General features: G+C 32.9%; 1 protein-coding gene across 1 annotated transcript; it reads right to left on the bottom strand.

The window, feature by feature from the left end:
* Positions 1 to 8,518: 8,518 nt before the first annotated feature.
* LOC132743367 (uncharacterized) lies at positions 8,519 to 11,101 on the bottom strand. Its single transcript, XM_060731883.1, has 5 exons — positions 10,974 to 11,101; positions 10,342 to 10,632; positions 9,485 to 10,019; positions 8,937 to 9,032; positions 8,519 to 8,658 (listed from the first exon to the last, which is right to left on the bottom strand). Exons 3-5 carry the CDS (start codon positions 9,780 to 9,782, stop codon positions 8,519 to 8,521), a joined length of 534 nt encoding a protein of 177 aa, XP_060587866.1. The 5' UTR covers positions 9,783 to 10,019; positions 10,342 to 10,632; positions 10,974 to 11,101.
* Positions 11,102 to 13,798: the final 2,697 nt, after the last annotated feature.

The following is a 13,798-nucleotide window of genomic DNA, read 5'->3' as shown; positions in this document are numbered from 1 at the left end:
AAGTAATAACACTTATTTGTATCGCAATAGTTCACGTCAACTCACGTAGATTTAGTCCTGTCGAAAAAAAAAATATTTTGGTTTCGTTTTGAAGATGTTTAAAGTATTGCTCATCTTATCCTATGTAGTAAAATGTGTTTTATTCTATTTCACAATGGAGAAATTGATAAGAAATATATATGTGCCCTCAGTGAGAGAAAGAGTTAAAATAAAAAAAACTTTTGTATGCTACGGAAAAGGTAACACATTAACGCGAGTGTTGTAAAGCTTAAGGTAATTTTTTTGTAACGGAGTAACTGACAAACACTGACACTCGTGAATGTGACGAATAGGTTCTTCTGTGGTCAAAAGAGACTTTTAAAAGGTATATATTATTTCTGGCAATGTCGTATTATAAATTTCTATAGAGTTTGATAAACGAAATCACAATTTAAGTACTATGCACATGTATCGGTATTGAAATCATGAATCTAATTGTCACGCGTTGACATTTTATGCTAATTAAACTATAAGCACTTTCATCAGTCAGATTTTGTTCTTTGTGTAGAACAATTTTAAATATCATTGCATATAACTTGGAACTTTGCCGTGCAAACCTGATAGTATTGTTACTTAGTTGCATTTAATTTTTATCCTTCAGCTCTCAAATGACTTACTTCTTTATTTACATATCAGATAATTCACTTTTTGGCATATGCATCATGTTTATCATGTTTTTGATTTAAATATGTGACCCTTTTTTAAATCTTAAAATGCTACAAAAATCCTGTTGAGGACATCTGCAGGTCACGCCGCGTGCAATAATCCATGCATTTACAGCCAATGACCACATCGATAAGAAATAGTCCCAAATAGCCCTATCGTTTTTATTCAGTTGAAAGAGACATTATTGTTAAAAAATTCTACTCGATTTAAATGTTTTCAAACCATAAATATTCTGTTCCCTTCCTCTCTTTACAATGTGTATTGGTGAGCTCTCTGATAAAGCTGGGTTGACTGATATAATTAACTAAATTTGTTAGATATGCAGTTTATCAACAGAAATAAATGCAATAATAAAATGAATAGTGTTTAGTGTTCTTAAGTGACCGCAGTTATATCCAGTTCACGAAAAAACGGTTACCGTGGGTATAAAAACAGGATGTAAAAATATTTTTTACCAACGAGTGCCACTGTGTAAAAAAGCTGAATCTATCATACTAAAACATTGCTACAGGTTCTTTACCAAGCATATATATGGTCATACGTATAAATAACTCTTTACAAAAGAATAACCTTTGACTTTAAAATTGCCGCGTTGAGGCGTAACCTTTTTCACAGCATACAACTGGAAGTGATCCTGAATGTGCACGTTCATTGCACAGGCTAGCCAAGTCACACGAGCCTGCAACATTTTCAATTTTTGCCATTTTGGGCGATATTTAGGGTTTCTGTTTTCTTTATATTTTGAATATTACACGTTTAGTATTGCTACATGACACTAATAGATTTTTCATAATCATTACCGTGAAAGAACAATAGTTAAATAGCAAATCAATTTCTTTACAAATACAGACAACAATATTACGACTTTTAAAATCACTTATAGCGCAGCGAGTGAAAATCATATAAATATTCATTTGTGTTTATGTAAATCGTATAGTAAATAAAATGTTTTTCAAGGTTATCATAATTATAGAAAGAGAACGGTAGGCATGTTGCATTGCAATTGCATTGGATTCTAAAATCTGCTTTAAACTGTAGTCCTTTTTTTCGACTTGGAACTGGTGCCAGAAATGACAATTGAAGAAAAAGGCAAGATTTACCCCTTAAATAATAAACATATAAACATATTAAGGTAGGATTTTGCTGTCTGTACCTCCGGTTGATGTAAACCTGACTTTTTAATCATGGCGTAGACCAAATAATGTCAGAATACGAAATAGCTTGCAACTGAAGCCCGCTCTAATACAAGTAACTTCCAAGGTTATGCAAAGTGTTTGATAAAACGGCTTATAAACTAACGAAAATCCAATATTCTGTTGAAAGCTTATATTTTTCCCCGTAGACTGGTGCATATCCCAAAGAAATTGGTACAGAAATAAAATATTTACGGCTATTTTCTTTTCCGAATCGAGCAACATTTGTCTTGGAAATGATGCCGAAAATGACGTCAATGTCACGTGGTATGGCCACACTGAGTAGATAAAACAATTTTTGAAAAAATATAGTATATCAGAAATTCTGATATATTGGGACCTTGGTGGCAGAGATCTACGCCGAAGAATTAAGGGGAGATCACTGTGTGGAGATTGACCGAGGATGTATTAAATAGTTGAAGATATATCAAGGTTCATGAGCAGGTTCAATCAAACATTTTGTTACTGAGCAATGTAGCAGAAATCACACAGACAGTGTACACCAAAGTCGTATCATTTCTAAGATAATATTATTCTTTTTATAATAGCAAATGCTTATCACCTATTCTCACCATATAGGTCCAAGTTTGAAATTTGAGTGTCTCTTAACGATAGTTAAAACATATACAATTATACAGTTCAGTTTTGTTATTTTTTTCAACATAACATGGTTCCTACCTTTAACTTACATACACAATAGATGTAAGAAAGTGGTATCAAGAAAAAGAAACAAACAAATAATATCAATTTAAAAGAAAAATACGCTGTCGCATGATTTAACACACAAGTGCTGCATCAATTTGTTAAAAACTGAACATATCTTTTTTAATTTTTGTTTCACTACATGTTGAAGTTTGAAAATTAAAATAAATTTTGAGTGAAGCTCTTTGCATTTTCGTTATAAAACAAAATTTCCTTGTCTCCAAATCCAATGTAATCTACGTTACTTTTTTTGCGCTCAAAAATTACACAGACAATAAACACATTAAAAGGTGTTTAAACAGATGCAAATACATGTACTAACAAAACATAGTAAAATGATACGCGATACAATGATAAACTAATTTCATAAAACAACATTACACCAGAAACACAAACTTTACATTTGTAAAGTAAATTTAAGACTGTAATCTGCGTTACTGCTATTACTCAAATATTAGGGCATAGCTAGTGTGCTCTTTATAGACTATTATCAATTAGATTAGTTTAACATTCAATATTTCTTTATTTTGTAAAAATTGATTGTTGTGAAAAATTTCATGCTCATGACAATAAAGATGTTATCTACAAGATGTAATCAACGTTACCACGGGTTTTCAATTTCTGCAAATAATTTGATTTTAATGTCCGAGATAACGTTAAAATGTTTCAAGGTTCCGTTATATAAACTTCTAGATCAATATACACATAGTTTGTTTCCCTTTATTTGCCACATATTCCACCATTTCCATTTGCAATTTCCGCGCGGAAAGACTGTATAGCCGAGTTCCAGTTATCTTTAGGAAAGCAAAACATTGTAAGTGATAAAAATGTTTTTTTATTATAGTTTTAAAATTATAATTGAATTATACATCCTTAGTTCCAATGAAATTGATCTGGTACACTTATTATTAAAAAAATTTTCCAAATATTAGTTACATGGCCCACTAAGTTTGTATAATTAAACAAATCCTTTCCTTTTTTGTCTTTATTTTTACTATGCAAAAGATTTTGTTCATAAATTCTTATCATAACAGATCTACACAGATACATTTATGTTATCTGTGTTATACCAGATCATTTAAGATTTTATAAAGGTGTACCAAATGTGATAACGATGTTGGTAACGTAGATTACAAAAATATCAACTTGTGATATCTGCAACACCAATAAATAGCTCTTTTCCAAATATTTGACATGTTCCTATATTGTAGATCATTATATGGTAGTTTAATGTAATAACACTGCTTGCTCCTGGAGGAAAAACTGTAATTAAGGCATAAATAAATGGTTTTCAAAAATGGTAACGTTGATTACAAAATAACTAACGTAGATTACTTTTTCTTTGTTTTAGCAAGTATGGGTATATCATAGGCTGAAATACAGCGAGCCTTTTGTGGGAGGGAAAAATAACATCTTAAGGAGTAAAGTAACTTGAAAAAAGAACGAAAAAAAACATACTGAGCTACAACAGTGAAAAGATAAACAAGTGGCTTTAGCGACCAGAACATAGAATGTCAGAAAAAAATGTCCAGAAATTGACACAGAATGAAAGAGCTCGAGACACAAATTTAAGTTAATGAATTAATTGGTCTGGTTGTGAAGACAAAATAATTGTCGATTACAAAAATGGTGTAAGTTCAAGAGCCCTCGGAAACAGGAACATAGTAGTTAAGCACATTGCCGTCGTCGATGGTCCGGCCGGTCCGGCCATGGCCGGACCAATATTTTGGCCAAATATGAGTAAAAAAGACAAAACAAAAACAGAAAATACACGCATCGCTGATTAGCAATTTGACACTTAACGGGCCCCTTATGCAATGAGCGGTAATATCAGAAAATGACTGGACACTGTTAATTGACCAGGTATATGTAGGGAGAGCATGCCCCCGTACCCCCCTAGATTCTGCCTAAAACCTACCAAATTGGCCGCACCAATCATAAAATCGTGACGACGGGCCTACCTTGGACTGATTGAGGAGGTTGACATAGCTGATGACTTTTAAATGGCCAAACAATGCCGACAAGAGTTGTGTCAAGTTTGAAGACGTTTTTCTAGCATAGATGAGTCATCAAAGTTTGTTGTTGTGGGCGCTCTTTCAGCATAATAGAGGACAAGATAAGGTTGACTCAAAGCGGCCTTCAGCTTTCATATTTTGTTCGAAAATGATTTTTTTTCAAATTAAGTATTTCAGTAATTTTATCTTAGAAAAGTGCAACATATTACTGTAAGGACTAAAAGTGTCTAAAGAGCTATTAAATTTTTTAGAAAGCCGGTAATGTTCGTTTCTAAAAATAGAAAATCGAAAAACGAATCGCACGCTTTACTAATATACAAATAAATAGTGGACATGTAGATTAAAGGAATCTAGGAGTTTCATCATTGATTCTGTATTTTATGATGGCAAGTATGATTTTCCACCATATTTTTTTATTTGACATTAATCTTGAAACATAAAACCTTCAGAAAAACAGAAGGCCGCTTTAAAGAAATTATTCAACAGCTTTGTTTGAATGATTCAATGGCTTTGTTTCAAACAAAGCTGTTGTTTGTTTATAAACATCATGTTTAAAATTTAAAAATATTTCCTTATGCATTTGATCAGACTTTTTCATTTCAATTTAAGAATTAATTGATTTTCTTTTTCAATAACTCGGACATCAACATTTAACTGCTTGACATGTTCAATTTTTTTACATATATTAACATCCTTGAATATGAGGTAGTCTACCTTACCATAACAGGTCAATTCTTTTACTTTGTACATATGTTATATTTGATGTGAAAGTAACAGCTTGAAACCAAGTCATAGACTTTGTTATATTATATAATTTTTTATATACATGTATATGATAAAAAAGATAATGTCTTAATGGCATTCACGAGGTATTTTGCGGCCTTAAGCTATTAGTTTCTTAAAGAAATTGATAAATGAATATGTTTGAGCATAAACCTTTCATAATAATATCTCAGTCGACGAACTTATTACAAGATTATTCAAAAGCATAAAAATGAAACATAGCTGTTTTTTATCTTTAATCTTTAAGTTTTATGCTGTTGCCCAGTTTAAGGTGCATACTTTGTAATTTACGTTACCATTTCCTAGTTTTGTATTGGTGTATGCTGCTTACAAAATATATTTTAAAGTTAAATATCGTTGTTTGTTAATATTTGGTGCTTATACTTCATAATAAAATTAACTAAATAAGTACAACAATGAGATTGTTTATGTAGCTATTAATATTGATGATCATATTTTCTAGAAATATTCAACCCAACATAAATGAGAATGTTAAAGCTTGGTGTACGATTTTATAAAATCCTGTGGATTAAATATGTAATGTTACTTTGACAAATTATTTATCGAAGTGGCTATCTGTATCAAGTGAATTTATGGAATATATCAAAATATCTTTATAATATGACCATTGATTTATTTTTAGTTAAGGTAACGTAAATTACATTTTACAAAAGTACTCAATTTGTTTCAGTGGCTGTTCTACAGATAATTAATAATCAAGTTTGAGTGTTGTAACTTTCCCAATTTGTCGGACACATATCTCTTTAACCATCTATGTAAAAAAAAAACTTTGGTAAAAAACAAGTTCATTTTTTAACATTCTGTCAATTTAAGTTGGGCCTCGTATCTTGTGAGAATAGGTGTTATGAGGGTCAAACATAATACAAATCTGTATTTGGGGAAAACTTTAATCTTATAAGTAACCGGGTCATCTAGGGTGGTCATATTATTACTTTTCTTTTGTAAGTACACAAGGCAGTATCACGTACATGTACTGTTTAATATCTAAAAATATAAATGTTAAGTCTTTAAGAAATATAATATAATGCTTGTGACAGGGTTTAGTTTTTATGACATTTAAAATTTCCCAAAGTCTAGAAAAGGAAATTTATATGGATGGGGACCTGGGAAAATCATATCCCGATAGGCCCAAAAAAAAAAATAGCTTGAAAATGAAAATTAAGTATCCCAACACGAAAATTTTGCATTTTTTGAAGCAGAATTAAAATACATGCATGGCCTTTTATTTATACTATTGGGGAAATCAAAGGGAAATTTTGAAGTTTTTTTTAAAATTTTAAAAACTTTTTTTTAATTTTAAAAATTTTAATAAAAACTAAAAAATTTTAAAAATAATGTTGGTTTTCTTGAAATAGCCAAAAATTTCCAAAATAAAAAATTTTTAGATTTTATTACAATTGGGAAACTATCTATCCCTAGAAACTTTGTACGCCCTAAGAGGCATGATGCATGGGTTTAGGAAAATTGGACCGCTTTTATTTTCATCAAGGACGCGTTGGCAGGTTAACATCCGGGCACTGTTTTTGTACAAAGAGGGTAGGTCCATGAGGTCAAATTTTCACCACATTGCTTTGGAGGACTTAAGCTACGTAGACCCCTTGCATCCCATGAACTACATGTAGCTTCTGACTTAAGTAGAGGGGAGTGGTCCTACAAACTAGGCAGGGACGGCGAGGTAGGGTACTAGGGTGTGCGAGCCACTAATAGGTTTGAAAGGCAAGCTCTTTGTTTTGCACCAACAGCCCTTATCAGGGCTAACCTCCTTTACTAAAGTCCCAGATTACTGTACATTTTAATTTAAGGTGCTCATTGTCTGCTTTACAGTGACATACTTTCCGGATCAAAATTCACATCTCTTGTTGTGGAAATTGCACGGTGGTAATTTTTCGCCATTTGTAGTTTCAAAATTAAACCTTTAAGAGCACGACTTGTTACATGTCCGGAGTCGTTACTCGATAGCGAGTGTTTTGTGCCTTCCGGGCGGATGGACCTTTATTAAGCATAGACTTCATACAAGTACATACACCTTAGGCTCACCTAAAACAGTAAAGTTGTTGTGTTTTCTGGAGTGAGAAAAAAAACTATGCAACAAGCCTTTTCAGTAAATAAAGAAAACAACATTTGTTCAGCCATAAAATAGTATTAGTATCTCATTTTCGCTGTGTATTGTAAAATGATAAACATTTTTTATGACTATATGAGTCTATTTTATTTCTGTACTTCATTTCACAAATGTAACTACAGATTGCGGTGGTAAGTTATTATATTGGTAATGCTTTGCATCAATATCTAGCGAAAAGGTTGCAGACTTGCTCGAGCTTGGGTTGGAAACGACAATAACAGTGCTACCGTCTGTATTAACAAACGCTGCTGTCCGAAGGTCATCCCAACTGATGTAGTTTGATTCTAGACGTACTGCACCAGGCTTGACAAACTTGCTCATGTGACCTAGAGCATAATATTCCGCGTTCTTTATGTAGTTGTTGTTTTGCACTGTAATTACACCTCGACAATCATTGCATCCTCCAAGGTTTGCTACCTGAAAGTAATTTCAGTCTCAATAGTATTAGATTTCACATATTAGTAACATATTATATAAACTTGAAATAGGTTAAAAACAAAACGTTTTAGTCAACAAGGTTCGTGCCATGAAAATTTACTGTGGAATTATATCTTCGAAATGCATATATCTTTTAGTACATGTACAATTTTATACATGCATACAGTCGATGATTATAAATGCAAAACAAAATTCCATTTCCTTGCCAAACCCCTCAGCATAAACCACCTTTTAACCCGCCACAGTTCCCTTTTCTAAGGTACAGTACACAACCCCTTTACCAAAGCAACACCCTTTTTGGGAAACAAAAATTTTCGGTTGTTTTCTGGGTGGTGTTAGTTCTCCACGGTTAAATATTAATGAATATCTTTCCTCTTGGAATTGAAAGCCTATTGTTGTTAGGGTGATTGCCTTACAGGGGTCGTTTTGGCGGAGTTACATTGTACATGTTTATAACAAACTTTCAAACTATCTTCAGCTTCATACTAAATTTAAATATTGCATATTACATGTAACCTTTTTGGTCCATGATTTCTGATTCAAGGGCAATGCTCCATAGGAGTGCAGTTTTTGCCCAGTTCCTTGTTTGACCCAATAAATATTATTCTCATATCCCAAGTCAGAATACTAGCAAAATTTGTATCCCATGATCCACCAGATATCTCCGTGAAATAATTATCTAGAAGAAAATATGTCAAAATTTAACACTTTATCATTAATTGAAACAAAATCAACATTATTACTGTAACACAATATTACATTTAGTATATCATGTTTTGCTGTTTTATAAATAATCAATTTTGAAATATTTAAAAAAAAATGCAGTAAACTGTTTAAATAGCATTTCATCAGTGTCAACCATGAATAAGTCTATCTCCATATTACAGTTTGTACGTTAAGGAATACAAATGTTGCATAATTAATGCAGTTAATTCGTGTGACATAAACAACGCTCACCAACATCTGAAAATTTTACATGAAATGCACTCGGTGTGTCGTGTCTTCCAGAATATCCGTGCCAGGCTACCCCAGAAATATACTGCTTTGCATTGCCTGCAAGAAAACGATAATCTCTTTTGTGAACTTGAAAATAAAATTTCTCACAACGTAATTACAATATACCAATCAATTTTCCGTGTTTTACATGCATATGAGAGAGTAAAATTGTGTATTTATTCAAATTACCATTATTTAAATGTTATATTTACGTCACGACTAAGTCTGCTTCCTTTTGATCTTCATGAATTAATTACAAGTATGGGGTCATATTCGAGGACATTAACTACAAGTATTGGGTCAAATTCAAGTGCATTTACTACACGGAGACCTCTTTTTACCATAAAGAAATGTAAAGTTTTATCAACTTTTAGGACATTTCTTAACTGATAAAAGTAAGAATATAGCTGTTGTAGTATTCGGTAATCGTTATTCCTCACAATTTTCAAATAAAATTAACGCTACAATCAATATACTAGTATCTTAGTTTTAGAAATATAAAACATTACCGTCGCTTACAACTTGCTCTGGGTACCATGAATCAGACCAGTTGTGATCGAAGGCAAGAATTTTGGTGTGAATGTTACGTTGTTTAAACAACGGTCCTAAATGATCTCTGATAAAAGCCTTCTGTTGGTCAGCGCTCATTTTCATTGTCGGGTAGTCATCACGTGACAGCAGTGGCTCATTTTGAACAGTAAGTGATTCAATATGTATACCTTCTGATCTGTAAGCTTCAATGAACTTTACAAAAATATTGAGCATATGTATGCCAGTAGTTCCAACTATCAATAAAGTCTCCGCCATTTAGATTACGATTGTTCTTCATCCAAGCTGGAGCTGACCAAGGAGTGGCCATGATTTTTAAGTTCGGGTTGATCGATAAGGCTTCTTTTATAACTGGTATAACAAATGCACGATCTTTGTTGATGCTGAACTGATTAAGATTGAAATCCGTTTGTCCACTCGGAATATCATTATACGTGTAAGGTACAACAGCATTTAAATCAGAACATCCCATAGGTAGCCGCAAATAACTTACACCTTCAATGAAATATATTAAATAAAAGTATCCTATATACGATGTCAATTAATTTATTCATAAAAAGTTCATATTTCAAATTAACTGCCAATAAAATCATCTTAAAATAAGTTTTAAATATATATTTCTGGAAGAGAAACCATTAATTATGAACAGCAGTTACTGTAAGTACGAAACGAGCGGCATTAACATAAAACTGATTATCTGATTTTGGTATCTTCAAAATATAAAAAAAAAATGGAAACCTTTAAGATCGAAAAAAAAGCAGTCAAATTTAAAACTTTGCACTTAAAACTCAGAATTTAACTGTTGCCACCTATTTACCAAGTTCATTTTCCCCGCTTCCGAATAAATCTCGCAATATTTGATGTCGAACGGAACTGTGATAAATTACATAAGCAGCAGAATTAGTGAGCGCAGCGCCAAACCCCTCTATTGTTTGTCTCCTTTTCGTCCTGTCAACCCAAACACTGTAACCATTATGTGATGATGAAACTTGGCATGGAGCTTCCCGGGAAAGTTTCTTTGATTGGTCCCCGGTTGTAAGGTATACCCGATATTCGTCATTTGCTTTGGTTTCCTTGATACACATGCAGCTAACCACTGTCATCAAAACTATAAGAGATTGGTCGTGATGTAAATTGTCATCTTAATGTCTGATCTACGAATATTTTATTTTGAACTTACATTTACATATGTATGTGTAATCACATTTACATATGCATGTGAAATCTTCATATCACTGATTTTTCTTCGTATTTTAGTTTAACTTTAACTTTGTCAAAACCGTTGAAAACGAAATTCACTATGATTAAAAAGATAAAATAGCAGAAAAAATAACAATATAAATGATACGATAACAAAAATCTAAACATATTTTTCTGTGAAAACAAGCATTTTCCATCCTGACGACAACGTATTAACGCAATATAAAATATTACAAAACTGTTTCAAACCTATTATCGACTTCATATCATTAATAAGTAGTGACTTCAAATGTCTTATCTCAAACGTTTGCAATACTACATTGTCACCGAAGATTAAAATCTAGCTCACTTGATAGTCAATACAGGAAGAGATTGTGATAGTACGGATTTCTTACTTCAAACTTTGCGATCATTTTCACAACCGTTTATTTTCAATATTTATATATCCACATATAACGTTTCAAAGTGATATCTCAAAAACTTTTCTAGTTATGCTTCTGACAAAATGTAAGCAATATAAACAAAGGAAAATAACTCTTAAATCATTAAGACCATAGTTACTTTTCTTGTACAGTGCGTTCTTCCTCAATGCCTATGAAGTTTCGATACATTTCGAGTTATGCTCCGGACGGAAAGGTGGAAGGAGACTATTATCATATTCCAGCCGCCGAAAAACGGCGATAGGGGAGGGGGTATAAACAGGTTCTTAAGGGCTTATTATTTTTCACACCATGATTGATACCTTCCGAGCTGAATGGTAAACATGTATTTTCAATCGATACTATTCATAAATCTTCTTAAGCTTAAAAATGATTAACATGTTTTAGTTATTGTCCTTTACTTTTTCATGGTTAGGCTTACTGTTTGTTTAGAACATAACTCATAAAGTATTTGAAATATCAGCTTCAAATTTCATAGGTTATAAGTTCTCATTAAAGAGTAGCACAGTTTACAAGAGGAAACTCACCACGTATTTTTATTTTTCGCCTGCTTATATTTTTTGACTAATTTTTCTCAGGGCATATTATGCATCAGAAACGAATAAATATTTCTCCTTTAGAGAGAAAGTTATTGATTAAAGAGCATGTTAGAAACTTGTTTAATTTGACTTTCATACATAATACTAAATCACCGTTACTGCACATATTCACAGAAAGCAACATCAGATACTTGGCCAACAAGTAACGTTGTGGAAACTATTACAAGGCATCAAAAAATAAAAGCATTTCTTGGACAAAGTAGGCTTTTAAACAGTACCAATATATCTGAGATATCAACTTGAAACTTCATAAGCGGATATATCTCATTCAAGAGGATTGAAGTGTACAAGTATAATAACTATTCATTTCATTATTTCTAAGTTTTGCACCTTTGTTTCTTTTCTTCAATAGTTTTTGTTCAGACCATAGTACATTAATCTATAGAGATAAATGTTTGAAAACACATTGAAACTTCATTATTGAATAGCTCTCATATCTCGGCTTAATTGCCTTTGATTCGTTTTATTTAAAAGTATACATGCTTCTAGAATTGAAACGTAACGTTCGCTCCGAGTCATGGTAGGAAGCCACATTGAATTTACCAGAGCAGAGCTCAGCCACAACACCGTTCATAGTTTGACAGGCTGCTAAGCAGTTTCCCAGTACTAAATGTCTTCACTTTCGCAAGGAACTGCCAGTTACTTGTGTACATGCCAGAGCAGAGGTACATCGAAGGATTTCATGACCAATCATCACAAAATGACCTAAACTTTCCGGGAATCGGACCCGGGTCTCTCGATTCACAGGCAAACGCTCTAGCAATTGAGCTTACCTGGTGTTGCTAGCACCGTACATGTTCACAGATCAGGATTAAGTAGACACGCATTGCAAGATTACAATCATATAAAACTCTGTTCTAACAAAATAACTCATTCGAACATAATTGTATCTTCTAGAAGGCCCTTAACGAAACCATTTTGGCATGTATAAATAATGAAGTTGTAAAAGAGAGTCATCAATATGAAGTATACATTTAGACACTCATAAATCTAAAGCCGGTGAGTGATAACATGACAGGGTCTCCAATAAAATGACTTCAGTATTTGGTATATGTAAATATAATTATATACCTATTGTTTGTTTTATGGCACACCGACACAATATAGGAGGAAAACCGCAGGTGCCCTTCCGTGAACCCTCGACGTTCCGTAAGCTAGCCGGATAGCTTCTTCACGTGAAAGAATTCAAAGTCCCTGTTGGGATTCGAACCCACAGCGTTGAGGGACAAGCGGTTTGAAGTCAACGACCTTAACCATTCTGCCCGGATGTCTTCGTAATGATATACCAAAACTATTTTCTCTACTTGTCGTTATCAGTATATGTTATGTGCTTCTGTTTATAGTGTAGCCCTGTGGACTATGTATGGTGAAATTCATATGCAAAGTCATGGTTGATTAGAACGGGCAATTTTTTTTGTCAAAACAACATAACAATTATACGTATATCATATAAATACAAATTAAACAACCATTTTTGTGTGTAATCCATTTTAACTTCCCCCTTTTGAAAGTTGATAGCCGTGTGATAAAAAAACTTAAATACAATATTTGGTGTTAAAATGACTCATAGAACAGGTTTGCTATTTGCAAAAACTTTACACAGGCAATGTAAATTTCTTATTCAGGTGTAATACGGAAGTATATTACTATATCACCGTCTGTTTAAGTAACAAATAATAAATGTGTGGCATTAATGTTTTCGTTCCTTACAATTCTTACCGCAAAAATATCTCAACTGCCATTAAAAAAGTTCAAGAGTGCTAGAGTAGATATGCTCGACTAATGAATACTGTAAAGTTTAAAAAAAAATAAAACGGAGAAACAAGAGGGCACTTGGACCCTGGGTCGCTCACCTGAGGCATGCCGTGAGGACAAACAGGCGGGCACCTTTTGACCCCAAGGAGCAAAAATGTCAACAATCTTTGAAGAGGACACAAGGACTATGTTCCACATACAAATATCATGATGAGCCCCAATATGGGGTCCCTTTTGACCATAGGGGCATAATTTGAATATTTCTTGTAGAGAGGCACTT

Source organism: Ruditapes philippinarum, unplaced genomic scaffold, assembly GCF_026571515.1.
Source record: "Ruditapes philippinarum isolate M1 unplaced genomic scaffold, ASM2657151v2 ctg8446_1_1_1_1, whole genome shotgun sequence".
Taxonomy (NCBI): Eukaryota; Metazoa; Mollusca; class Bivalvia; order Venerida; family Veneridae; genus Ruditapes; species Ruditapes philippinarum.
The sequence above is the reverse complement of the archived record's forward strand: the minus strand, read 5'-3'. Positions and strand labels throughout refer to the sequence as shown.

What these genes read in the sequence shown, in the direction of transcription:
- LOC132743367 (XM_060731883.1), bottom strand. Translation starts at nt 9,782, where the DNA reads ATGGCGGAGACTTTATTGATAGTTGGAACTACTGGCATACATATGCTC. An exon ending in AGAGCAAGTTGTAAGCGACG is followed by an intron (nt 9,033 to 9,484) that starts GTAATGTTTTAT and finishes GTTTTCTTGCAG; the next exon opens with GCAATGCAAAGCAGTATATT. An exon ending in TGTAAAATTTTCAGATGTTG is followed by an intron (nt 8,659 to 8,936) that starts GTGAGCGTTGTT and finishes ATTTTCTTCTAG; the next exon opens with ATAATTATTTCACGGAGATA.